This window comes from Centroberyx gerrardi, chromosome 7, assembly GCF_048128805.1.
Source record: "Centroberyx gerrardi isolate f3 chromosome 7, fCenGer3.hap1.cur.20231027, whole genome shotgun sequence".
In the NCBI taxonomy this organism is placed as follows: domain Eukaryota; kingdom Metazoa; phylum Chordata; class Actinopteri; order Beryciformes; family Berycidae; genus Centroberyx; species Centroberyx gerrardi.
The window spans coordinates 23,834,160-23,855,905 of record NC_136003.1 but is presented as its reverse complement, the minus strand read 5'-3'; the positions used below and the strand labels follow the sequence as shown (position 1 = coordinate 23,855,905).

Here is a 21,746-nt window from a genome sequence, read left to right as displayed (position 1 = left end):
CTCAGATAGAATATCAGTGTCATGCAAGAATTTGTTTAGCTTTTCACTAATCAGCAATTCAAGGATCTTGGCTAAAACAGACAGTTTGGAGATTGGCTTTTAGATATTCAAAAGAGTAGAGTCACCACCTTTTAACAATGGGAGGACGTGGGCTGATTTCCAGATTTGAGGAATTTCATTTCTAATAAGAGTGAGATTAATAAAATAACATAATGGTTCAGCAATAAAGTCAACGGCCAGTTTTAAAAAGCATGGGTCCAGGTGATCCGGTCCTGCCTCAACAACAGAGAATGGCATGAAACAGAATTTGCGATTTTCACCAATATTTACATCACAGGTCAAAAGTCGCACTTTATCAGTAGATGTCAGTGATTGCACAGAGGATAAGGAATTGAACAAAGTGCCAGATTCAATGAAATGTTCATTAAAACAATCAGTCCAGGGACAGTCCAGTACAGGGAGTCCTCGACAATACAAGGTGGGAACACACTACAGTTACTACTGGAGGATGTTGAATTTATAGATTTATAGACTAAAACTGTCTGGGATTGTTCAAGTTCTCTGTAGTAACTGAAAGATAAAATTCAGATTTAGCCTTTTTAATTGAAGAAGTGCATCGGTTTCACAGCTAGGTATAAACGCAGCACATATGCAATACCTAGTAAACAGTGTATATGACATGTGCGGTAGGTGCCACCACAACACAGGTGCTGCTGGAACTTGCCCAAGAGAACATGGTGGAAGTGTTGCATCTTGGCTGCTGAGCACATCAGTTTGCAGTCTGACACTTTCAGATGAGTTGGTCTCACCAGGAGTCAGTTTAGTCCAGTCATGATCCACTTCACGGTGTTTCTCATTGCAAATATACTTCTTTCTTTTTATGTCCTGCCACCACGGTCGATGGTACGCGGGACGTTATGTTGCCATGGTGACGTCTGTCTGTGTGTAGACTCATTCTTGCGGACACAACAGTACATGATAGAAACTTCATACTTCCTTGCTGCATACATTTGCATATTAATGAGGAAAAATGTATTTTCTTGAAACCACTATAACTCCTTGATGCTTTAAGATACAGAGTTCATATTAATGCACATACACAAGTATGCTGACATAGAAATATTTACTAATTAAAGCATTACTTAGCTTAATTAGTAATTTCTCAGTAGTACTTCATTAGCATATAGCCGGTTATGTTTACTGTATCATGGTGATTATGGCAGGACATTAGGTAGCTCAAGTGCCTCTTTTTGAAACATGCTTTTCTATGAATGCCAGTGTGTCATTTCAGTGAGGACACGCCTGTATTTGTGTTGGAACAAGTATTGTGGAGGTGTAACCGGAGGAGGGGAGACGCTCTCCACCTCTCCACAGGATTTGAGAGAAGGGGACTCTACGCTGTCTGGTACAACTCAGGTGTTCAACTCCAAAAGGTGAATATAAATACTCTTACTTTTAGCAGGATTATAACTTAATTATGATCTATGTCTTAAATATCATGTAGGAAGACATTTTCCAAGACACTGAGAGAAGGGCAATTCTTACAGCAATATTTTAGGAACGTGTGCCTGTTTGTATACACATGAATAACTAATGATAAATCGTTACAGTAATTTTCTCTTGTAAGTGCTTCAGCTTGATTTGGCCATGAAAGGTTTGCCATATAAAAGATAAAAGATAAAAGATTCTTGTCTTTAGACACAATGTGAAATTATATAATTTACAAAAAATATTTGCACTTTCAGAGCCATTCAGTCTTTAGTTGACGTCTATTATATAAAAGAGAATTATCTACTGTACAATAACTTCTGAATGGTGATCTGTTTATAGAGTATATAATTCTAAGCTTTCAGTCCCGTTTTACTTCCAGCCAAGATGCCAGAAACAGCAGAGGCTGTGTCAGCCACTCTCACCACCAACAGAAACTGCACCATAGAAATGACCAATGTCAGCAGTAACTACTGCCTCATCAACCCCAAGTAAGTTGGAATTTAACAAATCGGATTTACCGGTATGATACATGTTAAAATGAACAAGAGAGTAAACACATGTATAAATAAGATGGCATTAACATAGCATTAAAGATAAAAGTTGATGTGATGGAAATTGAAATTTCAAATTAATGACTTGATAAATGCAAAGATGATGATGAACTGATTGTTGACTTGCACCTCCCACTAAGTATATCCACATTTTCAGTTTGTTAAGAACTTCCTCAAAAGTTATGTTAAATTGATTTTAACTGGCTCTCTTGCTTTATGGCTGAAATACTTCACTGCATCAATCGCAGGTCAGTGAAGGTTAGTTACACCATTAGCAACATGTACATAACTAGCCAATAGCCTTGCTGCAGAGCATCATGGCCATAGCGTATACTCAAGTTTGATTGGCTCCAGGGATATGCATTCATTTTCAAAAGGCTAAATGCATGGCTTTGAAGTACTTTCAGCTTTAAATGGCTGATTACAGTTCCAAATCAATGTTTTGATTACATTAGCACGCAGTCCCTCCAGGAATATGGAGTATCCCAGACTTTTTTATCTGATAATTGTAGCAAAAGAGCCCTGATTCTCCAGCAGCTTTTCATAAAAAAAAATCTATGTCCATTTAAGGAGGTTCGTATTAATTTAAAGTAAAAGCTCAAGGATTTAAAAAATGCAAGTGAAAGGAGAGTGTTCAGTCTCTTTACCATAATTTTAATCAATGTTTCTAGTTTGCTGCCTTTATTTCTTAGCCATGTAACCATGGACCATGTTCACTCTGCAGCTTAGGTGAGACTGAAAAATGAAATTCACTTTATGTTTCATTGCTCCTTAAACAATGATTTAAGAATTAAGTTGCGCAATAAGCTAATTCATTGCGATTTATTTCAGCATAAGGATGGTCGAAGACAGAAAATCTCATTTTGACATTGCTCAATAAATCTCTAAGGTGTGGGAAAGAAGGAGGGAATCCTTATTTTGTTAGGAATTCCGAATTAGATATTTACAATACTGAAATTAATTGTTTGTAATGTAATTTGAAGGTGAATTGTAGATCTATTGACAGTAAGTATTCTATGTTTATCAGTATTGTACCTATTGTTTTGATCAGTTTGTTTAACAGTGTCTTGTAAGCCTATATGGGTTGGGCACTAGTATGGTGCATGACACTATAATAAAATCAATTTATCACTAAATTCACTCACATCATCTCCATTTTCCAGTTGGTCTCTTCTACCTCAAATATAAGGGCAAATGAATAAAAACAAACAAACAAATGACAACTACATAAGTCTGTTGGTATTAGTGTCATGCTTCTACATTTATCTGGCTCTGGCAGGATAGACTATATCTTGGATGGGTGGTTTTCATGTGTGACATCACTTTGCTGAGAACATCCACCTATCCATCATGCGGTGACACACACCGCCTCATTGCACATTGCATGCAGGTTCACTCACCGTTGCTTACAAGTCCATAGCAGTACTTGTACAGTCACACTCCATCCATCAGCATAAGCTGTTTCGCCCCGGAAAAACTCAACACTCAGAAAGTACTCTGAACATCTCAGCAAAAGTTACTAAAGTGTTTTTTTTTTTCATCAAAGAGGTTAAAAAAAAAACACAAGACTTCAGGAAACCAGATTGAAACTCTGAAGTACAGGTTCTCAATTGATTAGCATTGATCCTCAGCAGTTGTGTGTACCAGTTTTAGGGTAACACCACCTCTCTCTCTCTGTTGCCCAGGGTGTATATGGCCAAGGGCTTCAGTCAGCACCCTCCCCAGCCCACGATCCGCACCACCAACACCGAGGTGTGCTCCTTCACCAAGGACGACAACACGGCCACGGGCGCCGTGGGGGTGCTGACCTACGACCTGTTCCATATGCAGAGCCGGGTTTGCTCCGAGCGCGTGGCCATCATGTTCTCTGTGCCCTTTGACCACAACCTGTATAAGAACCGGCTGGCCGTGGGCGTGTTTGAGTTGTCCCGCGACTGCGACAAACACCTGTACGACCAGATGTATGATGGGAAGGACCTCAGTAAGTTCACCCGCTCTGGGACCAACGGCTGTGGGACCAATGGCTCTGGGCTGGAGTATAAGGCTACGTATGTTGAATTGAGGGCCACCATGTCTGATATTGGCAAAGCCATTGTTAAGGTGGAGCTCTATGATAAAATGGGTCATTAGAGTAGAAGAGTCTACTGGGATTCTGCTTTCATGTCATTTGTTGCCTTTGCACCCTACAAATAAACTTCACTTGACTCGACTGCTGTTTCATGTTATCATCTTTTAAAACCCAGAGGAGCAAGACTGATTTCGCTGTCATCTGTATTTTGTGTCAGCTGAAGGATATCAATATCTGACAGCCAGCTCATTGATTCCCCATTAGCCTATTTCTTGGGCCTATGTATATTATATACTGACTTTTGTTTGATTATGGTAATAAAACATTCTGAGTCAATGCTTGTGTTGCTTTCTGTGGGATTTGTTTGCAGCGCTCCTTAGTATGTGCACTCACTCAGTATGCTTTCATTAGTACTGATGAACAATAATCATTTTTCAATCTGTTAGGTAGATTCATCCAATTCTAATGAGTAGCAAACAGATGGAATATCTGCATAGATGTTTTTTAATCATCATGATAATAATATTGTTCTTCACTGGCTGTGAGGCTTTCCATTTCGTTCTAAACATTTGATTATGATGAGGTCCTTGGTCTCCAACAAGTCGAACCAAAGAAAGACTGAGAGTAAAGTGGCTCCAGAGATGCTTGTACGAACTTGTTCAGTCTGCATATTGTTCCTATTGCATAATACCACAGGAACGAAATACCTATCCTGCTCAGTCAGTCAGACATCCAAGCACACACAGGACAAAATGAGTGCCGAGTGAGTGATCCCTGTTTACCTAACAAGTCTGGATCCAATGGGAAACTGCTGGAAATTGTTCAGGTCTGGCAACTTTGCCAGAGACTAGGGTGTGGCAGTTTTCTCCCAGAGAAAGAAAACAAGGCAGTATTTGCTTTTCATAGTTTCATCTCTATATTTGCCGTGGGCTATTAGTAACTGTGTTGAAAGAGGGTGGATACTGTCCCACTGGGGTTATGTTGCAAGTGGGAGGGTTTCCTGGGTGATGGCATATATCCTTGTTTGAAAAAATATCGGTACCTCCCTCTAGCTGTTAAGCTTTTCTCATCTTGGAACTTGGAGCACGAGCAGAGGTTCTCAACAGGTAAGACCGCTAGATCTCCATTTGGGCAACAAAGTTTATTGGAATACAGGAGAATTTGATAGAAGACAGTATAGAGTAGGGCTCATCGGCAACAGCTCATGTGTGTAAGAAAACAGCAATTTATAGAAGCACATAGAAGCTGTATGAGACTTTTGTTTGATTTGTATGTTGTATCTGTTGATTAAAGGGATGATTATTTTCTCCAGTATTTTTCCACTTTAACTTCATTATTGCATGGTACTTAGTGGTGTAATTGAAGATGCTCTAACATGCTCTAATGAGGCAAAAAGAGTCAGCAGCTACTCTATGATTATTCACAACTGCTTTGAAATTTGTCTCATTAGCCTCTGATGTATATCGTACACACCCAGCTAGGAAAGACATAGATTCTATGTGTGCAACTGAATGTCAAAGCATTGCCAACAGAGCAAGTGAGCATAAGAGAGGTCAAGAGGATATTCTGTATTCTGTAATAAGGGGAATGCTCTTCTCCAGTATGTTAGGAATGGGAGTGGCAGTGGTATGTGCAGCTTTGAAGCCGTCTGCCTCAGCTGATTAACACTGACACTGCCTCTGTTTCAGAGAATCACAAGCAGACAGCAAAGCCATTCCAAGATGACAGAGACAGCCGAAGCCGTAGCCGCTAATGTGAACACTAGGAGAAATGTTACCATTGAGATCAGCAACATCACTAACAACTACTGCCTCGTCAACCCCAGGTAAGTCCTGATTGTATTGGACTGGTTGTCATGTATTTTGAGGTTAGTGCACAAAAGCAATTACACAGATACAAATAAAACATGTAATGCGTGTGTGTGTGTGTGTGTGTGTGTGTGTGTGTGTAGGGTGTTCCTGGACAATGGGGAGACGTACAACCCGCCCCAGCCTACGGTGCGCCCCCTAAAGACGGAGGTTTGCACTTTCAGCAAGTGCAGCAGCAAACCAACCGGCAGCGTTGGCGTGATGACCTATGACCTCTTCGAGAGGTCGCAGAACGACTACATCGAGACCCTGGCCATCATGTTCTCCGTTCCCTGGGACTACAACCTGTACAAGAACTGGTTCGCGGTGGGCATCTACAAAAAGGGCCGTAATTGCGATGAGTCGCTGTACAAAGAGATGTACTACGACAAGACCCAGCAGGGGTTTGTCAGGGAGGAAGCCACTGGTTCAGGAATCAATTATATGGGGAACTACCTAGACATCAGGGCCACCATGTCACCGCTGGGCAAGGCCGTTATGAAGGTGGAGGTGTGGGATAAGCTCTTCATACCCATGGGCCAGCAGGCGTGCTAGAGAGACCCCCTCCTCCATCTGTTTTTGTCATACTTTTGATGCGTCCCTATGGCAGAATCCACCCCCCCACCTCAAGCTATTACCTGGCAGACTGCTTCTATTACAGTCGACATGCATGGTTTAACAGATGTATTGTTGCTGACATGTGTCTGTATATCTAGGTATTACCCTTCAGTAAATCTGCTTAAGATCAGAGTTTAGTTTGTTTATAAATCCAGGCAGCAATATCCCCTCTTTTTAGCCGAAGCCTCTGTCTGCTTCAATAGCATCCGGCTTTAAAATGGCATCTTTAGAAATGGAAATCAAAGGATGACTCACCGGAGGACGAGGGCGCATAGCTTAATAGAACACACTCAGAGCTTGTCTGTATTTACCTTGACACTGTAGTCTGGAGGAATAAAATAAACATTTTTTTTTTTTGCTGAAGCTATTTGTGTATGAGTGTCTGTTGATTGAGTTCGGAATAGTGCAAGAAGTCCTTAAAGAGAAATAATATTGAATTTTATGAATACGAATGATCGTTTCAATGTGCTGCTTACCATTAACCATCCACAGTGTGCTCGAGTGTGCATTTGCAACGGATTAAAAACGATTGCTGTGAAGTGGAACTGAGTTTTGAAGAGAAGTGGAAGGTGCAGCTTTTCCCATGGGAATTGTGTAAGAACAGGTTCAGGACACACCCTTTCTCATGCTGACTGCATCAAAGCATCAAAGCATATCCCGCACTGTGAAGCCCAAAGCATTGTTGAAACTTGCAGTATGTATGTAAGTCAATGTCAATTTAAACTAAATATTAGACTATTTTCAATTTATTTAAATCTTTATAAGTCTAAAATCACACATATTATATTTGAAGTTATATCAACATTCAACATTTTTATAATTAAAATTATAAAGTTATGTACTGATGAGTCCAGTTTGACACAACTGATGAATCTCTTTAAATCTGTCTCGGTGAAAACTCCCATTTAATCTCACTACAAAGACCTCAAAACCTCAAGTACTGGCTAAATGCAATAGTAGTTATTAGTCTAAGTTACTAATGTGAATTATTATATAGCACAACTGTAGTTGTATCCAGAAGATCAAGTTGGTGAAAGTAGTAAATAGCATTTTAGAGATAAAGATTGCTTTAACTACCTTCCTCACCATCATGGCATAGAAGACAGAACACTAAAACTACTTCAACTGAGTGATTATTGTCAAATTTTTCACAAGGGCTTCCATAGACGCTCCTTTTGTGATTATAACCTTAGCAGGGACGACAAACAAAGTAGTGTGAGACAGGAATGCATTTAGGTGAAGACCCCATTATTTCCCTACTGTCCAGCAACTCATTACGTTCACTAACAGGCTCATAATTCTCTACCTGGGAGAAATGACAATCTTGATGTGTTATCATATCATCAAACATCCTCCACACTTTGTCTTGGCACAGCTACGTCTGTGCAGATGCAGTCATTAACCTTTGGAAAATATGGCGTTCTAAAGGAGGAGGCAGTGTATAAGCTCTCAATTTACATCCCAGGCAGAAGTTATTGGGTTCCTCACCGCAATTCTATTTACAATCTCAACACTGCATTTCTGACTCTGCTTCCCCGCTAGATTCATTATGCTTTTGCAGCATTAACTGGTTCCTGCCACAAAGACGCCCAGATCAAAGGTTTTTGCTCGCTGTCACCGTTTGCATTTGCATAAAAGCCATACATAATATAGAGGCATAAACTAGGCTTGTTTAGGCTCAATCCCTGAAGCATTGTCGAGTGGTGTATTGGAGGAATGACATGCCGTCCCTATAAACAGATGGGGACACACTAAGCAGAAACTTTTGTATGCCGCAGCTTTGAAATGGGGATAAATTCCCACACACTCCTTTCACATTTCTGCTTTCAGTCTCCCTCGTGTGTTCTCTATACCTGCATACATTTACGTCTTCTTTCATGTATTGTATGGTATTGTTTATTGTGTGTGTCTTTGTGTTTCTGTGTATGAGTGTTTGTTTGTGTGTGTGTGAGTGTGTGTGTGTGCGTGTGTGCGCACACTTGTGTCCATGAGCATCTCTGAATGTATGTATGCATGAAGAATGTATTTCCCTGTGTAGATCAACTTAAGCAGCTCAGCATTGTGGATTGAGACTGATGATATTTACCACTAAACAGGATTGGGTCTAACTGTCCCTCATGCCATTAAGCTAAGGCGAGTTCTTCTATTGAAATCCTTCTTGGATGTTAGAGGAAAGGGGGATAGGAGAGTGCCGATATTCCACTGAGGTTATAAAATCTTTTCATTGATACGAAAATCAACTGATCACACCAAACCATCGTAAGGCTACAGCTACTGCAAGAACACAAGCAAAGATGATGAATGATGGCAAATAATTGTTCTGGATCAGCCTTGCAAGAAGGATCTCACAGGATACTCTAAGAAATTCCTACTCCTAAGGACCAGTTCCTTTACTTTCCCCAGCCACATGCCCTGAATTCAGAGGGCTTTTGGAAATCAAAACTAGAAAACAAGGTCTGGAGCCAAGAAACTCCATGTTCCAAATAGACTGACACATTTACTTGGCTTCCGGGTCTCTTACTTTTTCAGTTTTGCCTTCATTGGCACGATGCAATAATGCTTATAATTTTCCTGATAGCCTATCTCAGTTTTGCATGTATTTTCACAAAGTATTTTAAGTGCAGATATGCATAAAATAGAATGTTCAATTGTCAAATAAAATTGTCAATCACAAATTACTGAGACTCACAAAGCAGCAACAGAATATTGTTTGTCTTTATTTGTTTCTTGCAAACCGTCAGTTCTCAAGCTATGAAGAGCGAAATGGCTGCAGAGTGAAGCTAAGCCTCCAGCACCACCTCCTCTGTGTTTACAGTTGTGGTGGAGTTGACCAGCTCTCTATTCACCTCCTCTGTGTTTACAGTTGTGGTGGAGTTGACCAGCTCTCTATTCACCTCCTCTGCATTTACAGTTGTGGTGGAGTTGACCAGCTCTCTATTCACCTCCTCTGCATTTACAGTTGTGGTGGAGTTGACCAGCTCTCTATTCACCTCCTCTGTTGCCACTGTCACCACTGTAACAGTGATGCTTGACGAACTGGGATCGTCCAGTGGCTCTGACTCTTCAGTGGATGCTGCAGAAATAAAAAGAACACACTCAATACATTTTAACGGTGCCTTTTTTTACAGACACTAGACAGAAAGTTGAGCTGACGAACGCAGGGTGCTACGGTTCACTTTGGAGTGTCACGAGATCACAAACTGGATCTGCATGGAAGATTCAGTTCTGTTTGAACTGCGGTCGTACTGTTTGCTTTAAAATTAAGCCCACACAATAATATCGGTACTGCATATTGACTTAATATGGGAGTGTCCAAACAGAAGAATAAAAAGGAGGATTGAGTTTTCCTGACCTGAGGTTTCAGTGTCAACCACAGCACTTTCAACAGCTGATGTCACTGCATACCTGTGAACAAAGGTACAATCAGCAAGAGACTACGTATTCTCTCCCAAACTGAACGGGAGTATACTCAAAAGGTCCAATTTTAGGGTGCCTTCAACTACAGCATATGCTCTCAAAGGCTGCCATCTAGAGGTGACTCAAAGGTACATTCACACACAATTTACAGCTTAACTGCTCTAAGCACTATAGGCATTCCTAGTCAAAAAAATTAAAAAAAATTCAGAAGGCTTTTTGCACCATTGCAAATCATTCAAAATCATTTCTAGACATTGTAGTAATACTGCAGTAAAAGAAAAACATAATGCATGTATGTAGAATATATTGAAATCTGGAAAGGACAGGTTTTGAGCAGAACAGCACTGCGTGTCTTCAGAAAACCCATCATTATCAGCGTACAGGGCTATTAATGTGGCTCGGCAGGGGTGGGAGTTGATTGGTTGGCTCACCCTGTGTCTTCTCCTTCTAGCAGCCTGCGGTACTCTGCGATCTCCTTCTCCAAGCGGGTCTTGATGTCTAGCAGGGCCTGGTACTCCTGGGCACTACGCTGTGTGTCTGCCCTGATCTGCGTCAGCTGGCTCTCCAGGCTGACAACAGACGCCTGCAGCCCCACCATCAGAGCTCCATAACGGGCCTCAATCTCCATCAGGTTCCCCTCCAGAGAGGCTTTCTGCAAGGGCACAGCCATACAGTCGCACAGATTTGAGCCAAGCTGGAGTTGCATTTTTGCTGCATGTTTGTTTTGTTTTTTTGTAAATTTCTGTGGGTTATTTTCCACAGACTGCTCATAGTTCCTACAGTCGAGAAGTGAAGGTTGAAGGTTATGTTATTTCTGGCAGGCTTTGGGAATTGTCTCATTGTGTTAGTGTGTTATTTTGGAGCTTCTCAGCATGCAGGGAGCGACACAGATGTGTATCATGTAATGATACAGATCACTTAAGGGCGGAAACTTTAAATTTCTACTGTACTCTTAAAATATCGCAGGGAAATGACCTTCTACGATGCTTCAGTCTTGCTGCTCTGTGGCTGTAATGTTTGATGAATTTAGCTGATGAGTTGTGTTGGGTGTGAACGCATTACTCAGTTACATGTTACATTCCTATTTTTATTTCCAGTAATATCACATTTACCAATCAAAAATAAGTTGGTACTTTTGTTATCACCCCCTCCAAATATTAGATTGAAGTTGAGCTATCCAAAAACTATATCCCACCCCCAACCCCTGATTGTTTTTGTCATAATTTGTCATTGTCCTCTCAGTTGACGGAGGCACACACTGAGCTAGCTTATATTCAAAATGGCACAAAGGTTTACATTCCCCGAGTGGAGGTTTTCTCACTACTTTGATTTTAATGAGCAAAGAGATGACAATAACAATGAACATCAACACCATTTAGTTACCCTGATCATTCACACAGAAACACACAGGAGAGGCAATTCAGTTATCCCTAATTTTGAAGATAAGAGATGCAAACAGTGCAAGCGCTAATTTTGGAGGTGTTACAGATGAGTAATACAACTGCAACAAATTCCTTCTTCCCGGGAGTAATAAGTAAAGTGATACTATTAATTTGGAAATGAGCCATGAGTACTGAGTAATCTATTACTTATTATCGAGGCCAACACTGCTTACCACAGCGAGGAGTGTCTGCAGCTCCAGCTCCTGGTCTCTGCCTTTGGTCTGAACCTCCTTCAGCTCCACACTGGAGGTCTGCAGATGCTCTGTATGGACGCTCATCTCCTGCTGCACTGCCTCTGCCTGAGAGGAACCACACACACTCAAATCTGCACCTGCCACATTTCTCATTTGTTACCTATTTCTGATATGAAGTAACAAGATCATTCAAACACAGTAGGATATGAAGGTAAACTACTGCTCAACATGCACTCTAGTCTAGACCACTCTATTTCACAAGCGTGGGTTGTACTCATGCCAGTGTGATATATGGCCCCTTACCTTGCTCTTGAACCAGTTCTCAACATCTCTGTGGTTTTTAGCTACCAAGCCCTCATATTGCTCTCTGATGTCAGCAATGGCAGCGTTCAGGTCAGCCGCCGGAGCTGCATCCACTTCCACGTGGATCTGACCGCTCAGCTGGCTCCGCATCTCCTTTGTCTCCTAGGAGAGATAGTAATGATAAAAACATTAAACGATGTTAGTTCTAAGATAATTTCAGTAAGCCTGATCCTGCTGGTCCCACCTCCTCATGGTTGTTCTTCAGGTAGACCAGCTCTTCCTTCAGGTTTTCCAGCTGCCCCTCCACGCCTTGTTTGTCCAGGGACAAATCGACCAGAATCCTCTTCAGGCTGCTAATGTCGGCCTCCACAGACTGGCGCAGGCACAGCTCACTTTCAAACCTTGAAGGAGGATTTAAGACTATATCTGACTTTTGTCACTTCTCAAAGTCTCAAACAGCCGGGTGTAGAGTATTTAAGAATGTTTATGCTGTGGATTTCTATGGGTTTATTCAGGTTGATGGAGCAATAAGTATTGATGTCAAACCTACTTGATTCTGAAGTTGTCTGCTGAGAGCTTGGTGTTATCCAGCTGAAGGGTCAGCTCTGACACAACAGTGCCAGCTGCTTGGATCTTGCACAAGAAAGTAATTACTCATGTCACATTGAATAACTCGCATCAATGGGCACAATCATTTAATTTTCATCAAGTCTGGCAAAACTCCATTGTGCACATGCTCCAATAAATCAGTCAGCGAGAAAGAACATATAATGCTCACAGATGAAGGTAAAGGTACTGTTTTGACAAAATTAAAGACATCATTGAGTGAGCTATCTAAAACATAACAGCAGCGGATCTATTGCTACATTACATATGCACATAGCAGTGGGAACCTGTGCAGAGCCTTACTTTTGCCCGGATCTCATCGATGGTTTTCAGGTGGGTGGTGAGGTCTCGAGTTGCCACAGTGCCACGATTGAGAACCCACTCCTTGATCTGCCCCTCCAGCTTGGCATTGGCCTGCTCCAGGACGCTGACCTTCTCCAGGTACTCGGCCAGACGGGTGTTCAGGCTCTGCATGACCAGCTTCTCGCTTATGCTGCTGAATGCTCCTTCAGGGTCAGCGCCAGCATCCAGGGAGAAGGCAGCGAAGCTCCCACCAGCACCGCCTCCAGAGCCAAAGCCCCCAGCCATGATGCTGGATCTGCCAGAGGATATACGGATGCCCTTACCCCCTGCCCCTCCGTACACACTGCCAGATCTCTGGGACATGATGGCCGTCCCAGAGCGAGAAGACCTAAAGCCCCCAGCAGAGGCTCCAGAGCCCAGCCCATGACTGAAGAGGCTGCTGCGGCTGGAGAGGACGATCATTACTGCAGAGAGAGGAAGGTGCCTGCTGTCCTCGAACTCAGTGCAGCCTTGGTCCCCCTCCTAGAAATATATATCCTCGACTGGGTGGGTGTGACATTCAAATTTGAAATCAAGCTTAATTCATAGGCATGTGGAATGTGCCTAAAGCGATCAATCTATTTCTAGGATCACACACACAATCACCAGGATTATTATAGTTTGGGATTTTTCATTAGTTTTTATTTTATTTTCAGCTCAGTTTTAGTTTTCAGCTCAAGTTTCCTGTTTCCCTGATTTTCTTGTTATTAATAAGCTACTTGACTAATTTGTCACTAAATACTAACTTAAACACACTAAATACACGCTCCATAAATCTGCCAGGTATTACATAACAAGATGTGTCTACACACATGTTCCCCAGGTCATTTCAGTAGAAAGCGATAACAGCCCCACAGCAACATGTCAACCCACTCCATGTCAGCACAAATCATTGAAACCGAGGCCAACGGGACACTTTTAATCGGTTGATTTATGTACAAGTTGAGGCATCTCATAATGTTATGTAATTATGCTATGGCACAGCTGAGGGTATGGGAAATTAACTATTGGCCTCCAAAACTGTTTTAAAAGATTTCTGGTGATAGCATAATAATCCTCTTGCAAGACAATGTCTGTGTTTATACAAGAACACCAATTTTAATTTTTAAGATTACAGTGACCTTTTAGTCATGTCTAGCCTCCAGTAAAAAATCATATCTGGATCACAAAACTGAATTTCTTGTTAAATGTAGACTCATGGTTGCATTGTTTCAGCCAGCTATGCTGGTTCTGCATTACCATTAGTCTGTCTATCTTAATGGTGGATGCTGTGGGTGTTCAAAATGACTGACATGGTGTTAAAACAATCCAAATTTGGACAGAGACATGCTCCAAATCTGTAGCCATAAGCCTATTTTTATATGGTTTAATTCTTGTTTTGTTGTATACATATTCAACATGTGCTACATGTACATGGGGAGCCACCTGCAGCTGGATGCCAATATAAATCCAGCCTATATATGTGGCACTAGCTATAAAACTGCATGTGTGATTACCCTGCTACAGACCTAGTGTAGGTAGAATGCAGGATGTCTGTTTCAAATCTATAAACACTAATGGTGCTTCTTTGTAGCAGGTAAGCTGTTGTAATGGCAGTAATGGTGATGTCAGTGTTGCTCAGGAAACATTGAATCAAAACTTACTAGTTTTGAGTTACCATCAAGATTGAGGTCGATTTTTTTAATATATGAAATAATATGTGACATCCTGGTAGGTGCTGAAATAAACCTGACTGTTATTGGGCCATAAAGCAGTGATTCATCACTCCAGCACATAAAGCCACTAGAGGGCAAAGTTTGACAAGTGAAATATTCAACATTTTTAAAACCATCATGTATTAATAAGCTGGCTGCCCTTGGGCATTTGACATTGCATTGTACACAATACAATGTCAAATACAATGTACAACTTGTACAACAATTGATCTAATGTGATTAACAAAATAAAATGTGATCAGTAATGTTTTCACAGCCACATTTTGCATAATTGCATCAAAGGTGTGGTTCCATGTTTCTGTCTATATTATATGTACTGTAAGACTAATTTAGTATGATACGTTGTGGTACAGTACAATATGAAGCAGAACAGTACGGTATAGTATTGTAGGTTATGGTATGGTGTGGTATGGTTTAGTATGGCTCAATATGTGCCGTCTTGTATGAATGTTGTGTGGCTTTGCTTGTAAAAGGAAATAACTAGAGTGTGTGCACTATGGATGTACCAATACAATAGTTATGACACGTTTGAACATCATTTGGAAAAAATAAGTGTTCTGGCCCGCTGTAACACTAAGGAGTAATACAGAATTGGATGAGATCAGCAGGGGGCGGGGACGAGGATGACCTGACTTCTAGAGAGGAAGAAGGTCACCAAACACACTTTCCCACCCAACCCTGCCAAACAGACAGACACACATACACACACACACTCACACACACACAGGCCCACCCAGCAGTGTTGTGTGTGCCAGATGAGGGTGTGATACATGACTGCTGTCACTGCTTCCTTCACTACATCAGCACTTGCACAGCATAGCAACTGCACTGAAATAAACTGCTCACTGAAAATACAGTGAAATGCTACCAGAGGCATAGAGCAATAGCGCCTGCATTGTACTCAAGGGACAGGAGTGTTTACTCAAATAAAGAGAAAGGTTAAAGTTTTCTTTAGCCTGAATGAATGTCAGTATATCCTCTTGAGCTGAACATGGAAACAAACTTGCTGCTTCTTTCATGTCAGGATCAGCTGTGTATTTCAAGAGGTTTTAATACAGAGATCAAGTTTCAGAGATGCACTTAGATGGTTTCCATTCCTATGTAATTAATTCACCAGGAGATTCAGATCAGTAAAAGCAATCAAACACCTAACAATCCGATTGTAGATTTAATTGTATCAATATCAAAATGCATACAGTACATAGTGTGAGAACAGACGGGATGTATTCTCTCAGACAGTACAGTAAGTCCAGTTAGTCCTGACAATGGCAGAAATATAATACAGTATATACATACACATATATTTCTTTGTTTCCAAATCTGAAAGCACTTACAATGCTTCATTGTCATCCGAGACTGAACAATACAAAACCACGTTATCATGATTCGGGCGAAAGATAACATTTTTATCTTCCTGTCGTTGGTCAGTGTTTACCGCTATGCTGAACAGACAAGCCCAAGTGTCTTCGGTCTGAACTTTTGATGCTGGACTGAGCCGATGGGTACAGACTCTGCCTCAGCCGGCTCATCACAGGACAGTGAGGATTGTCATCGTCTGGACAGAGGAAAGTGCTGAAGGATTTATTTTTCGGTTCAGAAAATAGACAATACCAGGAAAGAGATCTCCTATTCTGGGCGTACCCCCTCATTGTGTCCCATCTGTAACCCCTGACCCAAACCTTCCATGTGCTATGACTCACATAACCAAATCCATACAACAGACTCTCCCAAGTCTCTGTCCTCTCCTCCCTCACCTACACGCTATACTGGTAGTCAGAGAAGACCCTTATCACAGATTAAAGCCTGACAAACTATTCAATTCACATAATGAACTGAAAAACACCAAAGCAGCCACTTTAGGCGGCATATGTCGTCTGTTTTGCTGTGGCACATTTTACTTATGGATAATTGCTCGCTCAGACCAGAGTAAAGAGTTTGAACGGCAGTAAAAAGGAATTTAGTATGAAGAGTTTAGGAATTCTGCTATCAAAAAATTACCTTATGCCTTTTATCAACTCAACCAGAGTGCCCAGCAATGTGATGAGCGTCAACATGAATATATTTTGCCTTGGCATTTGCAAGCTTGACAGCTTTTGTCATCATACCCTGAATAGAGAAATAACAAAGTGCAGAACAAAAGACTCATCCAGTTTACATGAAGCACTGTTTTCTGATTTCGGGACATTTTATGTGTACATTTTGATGTGGCCAACATTTATCAGTGTTCGCTCTCAGATCTAGAGATGGGTGGTTCAAAACATCACTTTCATCACCGCTGTTTGTTAGAAAGTATTATGAGAAGAAGTAGGGTACAGGAATCACATTAAAATAGATATTGTCACAACAAGTCTCTCTTAACTCCCAGGGGAGTTTGTCACTGAACAGCCACAATAATCCTGATGCCACTGACATGACATTCACTCTGAATCAGTGCGATACCGCATGTCGTCTGTCTGTTGTGTTGTTGTCTGTGCGGCTGATATTTCAGAACTCCGCGAGGCTGTGAAGTGTAGGTAAACTTGTCGGGAAGGTTCAGTCACCGGTGAGATGAAAGCTCCATGTGTAAATAAGCTGCGGTCCTCAGGTCGGGAAGGGTAGAAATGGGATATTCTGGGAGGGCTGCGGGCAGAGCCACAATCCGGGACTATCAGGAGCTGCCATCCCCATTCTTGGTCTTGAGCACCACCAGGATGACCATGACTGGGATCAGGCAGATGGGAGTTATCACCAGGGCGAAGACGATGCCTGGTGGCGGGTCGCTTAGCTCCTCCGAGGGACAGTCCTGGAAAAACTTGGAGTGGATATCCACAAAGGTCTGTTCCACCAGAGGGTTGGGCCACGGGATCAGAAGACAGTCAGATATTTCCTCTGTGCAAAGGCTGAAGTTGTTATACACACTGCAGCGGGGACAGAGGGAGAATTGGGAGGTGATTATTGTTAATATCTTCAATGATAAAAATAATTAACTTCAGCTGCAACTACTTAACAGTCTACTTACCCCCTCACATTACTCCAAATGCACCAGTCAGTGCTGTTTAGCGATCCCACAGCATCCTCAAATGGTTTGACACATACCCCTTGAATCAGGAAGCCAAGGCACTCCATTGTTGGTGCTAAGAACAATTCATTGCAGAGGCTGCAAAACGCTTCACAGTTTTGAGTCTTATTCCCGCAACCTGCATGAAATGGATAAAGGGGTTTGTGTTGTTTGTATGCGTATGTGTGTGTATGTGTTTGTGTGTGTGTGTGTGTGTGATAGAGAGAGCGAGAGAGAGAGAGAGAGAGAGAGAGAGAGATTATAAAATTACAAAACATGTGTTGGACATCTTTAAAAGATCTCTGGATTCTGGATGGCTCTTTGTATAGAGAATGATAATACAAGGCTATAAAATGTCATCCTACCAAACAGCCTGGTAGAGTCTCCATAACTGGTATCTAAAAGGAGAAAAATAATAGACATTTTTTAGATTTAGACTTAGACCTAGATTTTCTAACATTTCATGTAGCTGATTTAGGCTATTGACAATTCCATATGTTTAGGTTACCTGGTAGTTAACATACTGTAGTCCCATAGTTAACATTAACACTAATGAAAGCAGCCTAAAATGCCAAGTCATGGCCCATTCAGTTCAGTTCAGTAAACAAAACAAGACATGCATGCTAGCACATTTCAATGTAAAGCAGAATTGTATCTGATTCTTTTCTAGAGCTCATGAAGTCCCTTCACATTTCCAGCACTGAAGCAGGCATTTGCAGCTGTAGAAGGGAGACCACACACTCACCGGAGAGAAAGGAGAGGAATACCCCAATGAAACCAAGCGCTCCCTTCATGTCAGAAAAAAAATGAATAAAGGTGCGTTTCCCCCAACTGATGACCATGGATAATGAACCTAAACTTCTTAGACTGTGCACAGCGAGGCATAACAGGAAACCCGACAGGGTGGAAGAGACGCAGTGTAACCTTCGGTTACCAGATGTCCAAACGGTGTTACCCGCGGTTACCAGATGTTCTTCGAAGTTCTGTCTGACTGCCCTGCGCCTTGGCAGCAGCTCTTCCCCTCTCCAACACACGTTTCTTTGGGATTTTCTTCCTTTTTAAAGGGGTGGAGGCAACAAAGATTGTCCTCTCCATTCTCCCAAATAAAAGGGAGCACACCCAAGCTGGGCTGGACTCACATCTGAAAACCCTTTACTCTTTAACTCTTGTTCTGCTTTTTAGTCTCAGTTTCTCACAGTCGAAGGCCTGGCCGGCTCACAGCATGTGATTTATTTGCCTTTTGGGCTGCCTCTGCCAAATAGGAAACATAAGTAAACATTTAGGGCTCAGCGTTTAGGGGTGGATGTAATCATGACTCTGCAGGGTGTGCTGTGCAGACAGCCATGATTTCATATTTGGGTTAATTTGATCAAACCTGGAAGAAGTTGTTAGTCAGTGCTAACCAGCTGTTTTTAAAGACCTACTCTCTCCCCCCACACAGGCTAGTAAAGAAAAACGTACAGTGTAGGACCTCCTGACTTCACAAGTGTGGGAATATGGGAGGACTTTTGGTTCTTTATGTAATAGGCCATTCCCTGCTATGCGGAGCTCATGAGTGTGCTACATCTGTAGACTGGTTTCTCATTGTCTCACACTGCTTTTCAAAGGCAACTCATTAAGTCACCACACAATCCATAATCTTCAAAGAAGAATGATTAAAGTCTTGAAGCACCTCATGACAGAGGTGGTTTTATTGATTGAAGGAAACTCAAATGTAAGTTGCATGTTTTCTCAGGACAAACATGTTAATTTATGTCACTGCATCCACATGTTGGGCCTCTCACAACATCTGTTTGCCGAGCAACGTTTTGATTTAGTAATGACATCAGGAAATGTGTCTTTTCAGCAGAGGAGGAGCTCAGAGTTGGGGGAGTTGGCAGGGGAAGGAGGGGGGACAGTCGGGGGAAGAAAAAAAAGGAAGGCACGGGATGAGGAACAGTGAAAGGGGGGCTGTTCCAAAGTTCCAGTTGTTTCACAATTCAGAGTTCATGCGTTGATCACAGACGTTGCATGGGGTGAATGACGAACAAATAGAGGAAGCGAAGCCAGGTGGGGGCTGCTCATAATGAGGTTTCAGTTAACCTCTGACCCAAAACAATTATGGGCCTTGTGTCTACTGCCGTTGACCCCTCACTGTTACAGACCTCCCCAGGAGTTTGTCTTGGGTTCTCATGACAATACACACACTCTGAGATCTTGGCAGAATGCAGGATGTCTGTTGTGTGTTTCTCTGCAAGACGTTTGTCGGTCCCAAGCCAGGAAAATGAGTTTAGGAAAAACGGTCCAGGACAGTCCCCCATGGATCCAAATTTATCATCACTATGTATAATTATGTAATATATGAGAAATATATAGTATACATTTCATGTCAAAGCTTAACATGTCAAGGATATAATGCTAAATCAACATGCTGATGGGAAATGCAGATCATTTGGCAAATTCAAGTCATTAGTCAGGGAGATGCTGACATAGTAACACAATATATTCTGATGTGTGATCAGGAAAGGGTTTTAAAACGGTAAACTTACTAGCAATGCCATTCGTTGTCTCTGTTATGTGATACCCTGTAGAGAAGGGATGTCAAGTTAGTCACAGTAGTTGTGGTAAAGCATGAGGTATATGTTAGTCAAGCGCTTACTGGATTTTGTCTTTCTTGATGTTTGGAAAAATAAAAAATACACAAAGGCTACCTGGTGTTGTGACCTGTAGCACCTCTAACTCTTCATCAACCAGGCCGACCACTGTTGTGCATCCCGCTGTAGGAGAAATACAACAAGAGTAGGATTGTTATTAAGATAAGTAATGAACATTGCTTGAATATATTACAATTAGTAACACATACACTATTAAAACTGAATATCATCACACATGGCCTATGCTTAAAAATGTCACTAACATGTTTAAATGAAGACAATAAAGATAATATAAAGCACACACATACAAGGACTTCTGAACGTAGAGAAGGTAAAGAAAGTAAGAAGAAGGAATAAGCTGGAGGGAGAGGATGGGTCATTGGTAAGTAGTGCATCCTCCCTTTGTCTTCCACTGCTATGAGGAAATCTGGATATTTCCAAGGAAAGGACTTGGTCATGTAGACCTGGCGTTAGTCATTCTCCACTCAGAAGGATTATAAGATAGTTTGAGCTAATATACTAATGAAGACCAAATAATAACCACAGCAAACTGTAATAATCCTGTTGATAACATTTTCAACAATAACACAAAAAATCCTTTTTAAACGTTAAGAGTTACTTTGCTGCCTCAACATATAATCAGAATCACTGTGTGTTTCTTACGCCAAACTATTTTAGGTATAAAACTCAATCATGGGACTAGCTAAGCTCCTTTCTAAAGCCACTCAATCACTGAAAGTTCCTGAGCATTCCTCTTGAGAGGTGAGAGAGAGGGCAAGAGAAAAAGCTGTGGTGGAGCCTCTCACTATAAGAGCACCGAGCTGGACAGTGGTAAATCCTTTACTTACCCCAGAGGAGAAGCGTCACAAAACACCCAGAAAGCATAGGTGAGGAACTGGTGGCTGTCATTTTGCCTGACAGTGCTCTGTCCCTCTTCCCTGGTGGGTACGGATTACATATCTCAACCTTTTTGCAGGAAGGCTCTATAAAACAACAGGAAGCTCTCATTTCCTAGGATGGGCGGATTCCCACAATGGGACAGAGAGCCCCTGATAAGGGGAGAACTACTGTGGTCCACCGGTCCACCACCATCACTCTCTCTCTCTCTCTCTCTCTCTCTCTCTCCCCTCCTCTCTCTCTCTCTCTCTCTCTCTATCTCTCTATCTCTCCCTCTCCCCTCCTCTCTCTCTCTCTCTCTCCCCTCTCTCTCTCTCTATCTCTCTCTCTCTCCCTCCCCTCCTCTCTCTCTCTCTCTCTCTCCCCTCCTCTCTCTCTCTCTCTCTATCTCTCTCTCTCCCCTCCTCTCTCTCTCTCTATCTCTCTATCTCTCTCTCTCCCTCCCCTTCTCTCTCTCTCTATCTCTCTCTCCCTCCCCTCCTCTCTCTCTCTCTCTCCCTCCCCTCCTCTCTCTCTCTCTCTCTCTTCCTCCCCTCCTCTCTCTCTCTCCCTCCCCTCCTCTCTCTCTCTCTCTCCCTCCCCTCC

General features: G+C 42.0%; 4 protein-coding genes across 4 annotated transcripts; 2 read left to right on the top strand and 2 right to left on the bottom strand.

Annotated features, from left to right (window-relative positions):
• Nucleotides 1–1,297: 1,297 nt before the first annotated feature.
• Nucleotides 1,298–4,251, top strand: LOC139932079 (uncharacterized). Its single transcript, XM_071925770.1, has 3 exons — nucleotides 1,298–1,433; nucleotides 1,871–1,979; nucleotides 3,728–4,251. Exons 2-3 carry the CDS (start codon nucleotides 1,876–1,878, stop codon nucleotides 4,170–4,172), a joined length of 549 nt encoding a protein of 182 aa, XP_071781871.1. The 5' UTR covers nucleotides 1,298–1,433; nucleotides 1,871–1,875; the 3' UTR covers nucleotides 4,173–4,251.
• An 806-nt stretch (nucleotides 4,252–5,057) lies between these two features.
• apnl (actinoporin-like protein) lies at nucleotides 5,058–6,938 on the top strand. The gene is made up of 3 exons (XM_071925707.2): nucleotides 5,058–5,216; nucleotides 5,799–5,935; nucleotides 6,062–6,938. The coding sequence occupies exons 2-3, from the start codon at nucleotides 5,832–5,834 to the stop codon at nucleotides 6,510–6,512; spliced, it is 555 nt and encodes a 184-aa protein (XP_071781808.1). The 5' UTR covers nucleotides 5,058–5,216; nucleotides 5,799–5,831; the 3' UTR covers nucleotides 6,513–6,938.
• A 2,417-nt stretch (nucleotides 6,939–9,355) lies between these two features.
• LOC139932054 (keratin, type I cytoskeletal 19-like) lies at nucleotides 9,356–13,203 on the bottom strand. Its single transcript, XM_071925728.2, has 8 exons — nucleotides 12,841–13,203; nucleotides 12,482–12,564; nucleotides 12,176–12,332; nucleotides 11,932–12,093; nucleotides 11,608–11,733; nucleotides 10,424–10,644; nucleotides 9,928–9,980; nucleotides 9,356–9,648 (listed from the first exon to the last, which is right to left on the bottom strand). The coding sequence occupies exons 1-8, from the start codon at nucleotides 13,201–13,203 to the stop codon at nucleotides 9,356–9,358; spliced, it is 1,458 nt and encodes a 485-aa protein (XP_071781829.2).
• A 2,546-nt stretch (nucleotides 13,204–15,749) lies between these two features.
• On the bottom strand, nucleotides 15,750–21,370 carry ramp2 (receptor (G protein-coupled) activity modifying protein 2). The gene is made up of 6 exons (XM_071925754.2): nucleotides 21,113–21,370; nucleotides 20,322–20,387; nucleotides 20,160–20,195; nucleotides 17,997–18,029; nucleotides 17,593–17,770; nucleotides 15,750–17,491 (listed from the first exon to the last, which is right to left on the bottom strand). The coding sequence occupies exons 1-6, from the start codon at nucleotides 21,270–21,272 to the stop codon at nucleotides 17,242–17,244; spliced, it is 723 nt and encodes a 240-aa protein (XP_071781855.1). The 5' UTR covers nucleotides 21,273–21,370; the 3' UTR covers nucleotides 15,750–17,241.
• Nucleotides 21,371–21,746: the final 376 nt, after the last annotated feature.

Excerpts from the sequence above, each read along its gene's own strand:
- LOC139932079 (XM_071925770.1), top strand. The coding sequence starts at position 1,876 with ATGCCAGAAACAGCAGAGGCTGTGTCAGCCACTCTCACCACCAACAGA. Across the intron at positions 1,980-3,727 it reads TACTGCCTCATCAACCCCAA|GGTGTATATGGCCAAGGGCT; the intron begins GTAAGTTGGAAT and ends TCTGTTGCCCAG.
- apnl (XM_071925707.2), top strand. The coding sequence starts at position 5,832 with ATGACAGAGACAGCCGAAGCCGTAGCCGCTAATGTGAACACTAGGAGA. Across the intron at positions 5,936-6,061 it reads TACTGCCTCGTCAACCCCAG|GGTGTTCCTGGACAATGGGG; the intron begins GTAAGTCCTGAT and ends GTGTGTGTGTAG.
- LOC139932054 (XM_071925728.2), bottom strand. The coding sequence starts at position 13,203 with ATGTCCCAGAGATCTGGCAGTGTGTACGGAGGGGCAGGGGGTAAGGGC. Across the intron at positions 12,333-12,481 it reads GCAGACAACTTCAGAATCAA|GTTTGAAAGTGAGCTGTGCC; the intron begins GTAGGTTTGACA and ends TCCTCCTTCAAG. Across the intron at positions 11,734-11,931 it reads AGAACTGGTTCAAGAGCAAG|GCAGAGGCAGTGCAGCAGGA; the intron begins GTAAGGGGCCAT and ends GGTTCCTCTCAG.
- ramp2 (XM_071925754.2), bottom strand. The coding sequence starts at position 21,272 with ATGAGAGCTTCCTGTTGTTTTATAGAGCCTTCCTGCAAAAAGGTTGAG. Across the intron at positions 20,388-21,112 it reads TGTGACGCTTCTCCTCTGGG|CGGGATGCACAACAGTGGTC; the intron begins GTAAGTAAAGGA and ends TTTCTCCTACAG. Across the intron at positions 18,030-20,159 it reads GACAACGAATGGCATTGCTA|ATACCAGTTATGGAGACTCT; the intron begins GTAAGTTTACCG and ends TTCTCCTTTTAG.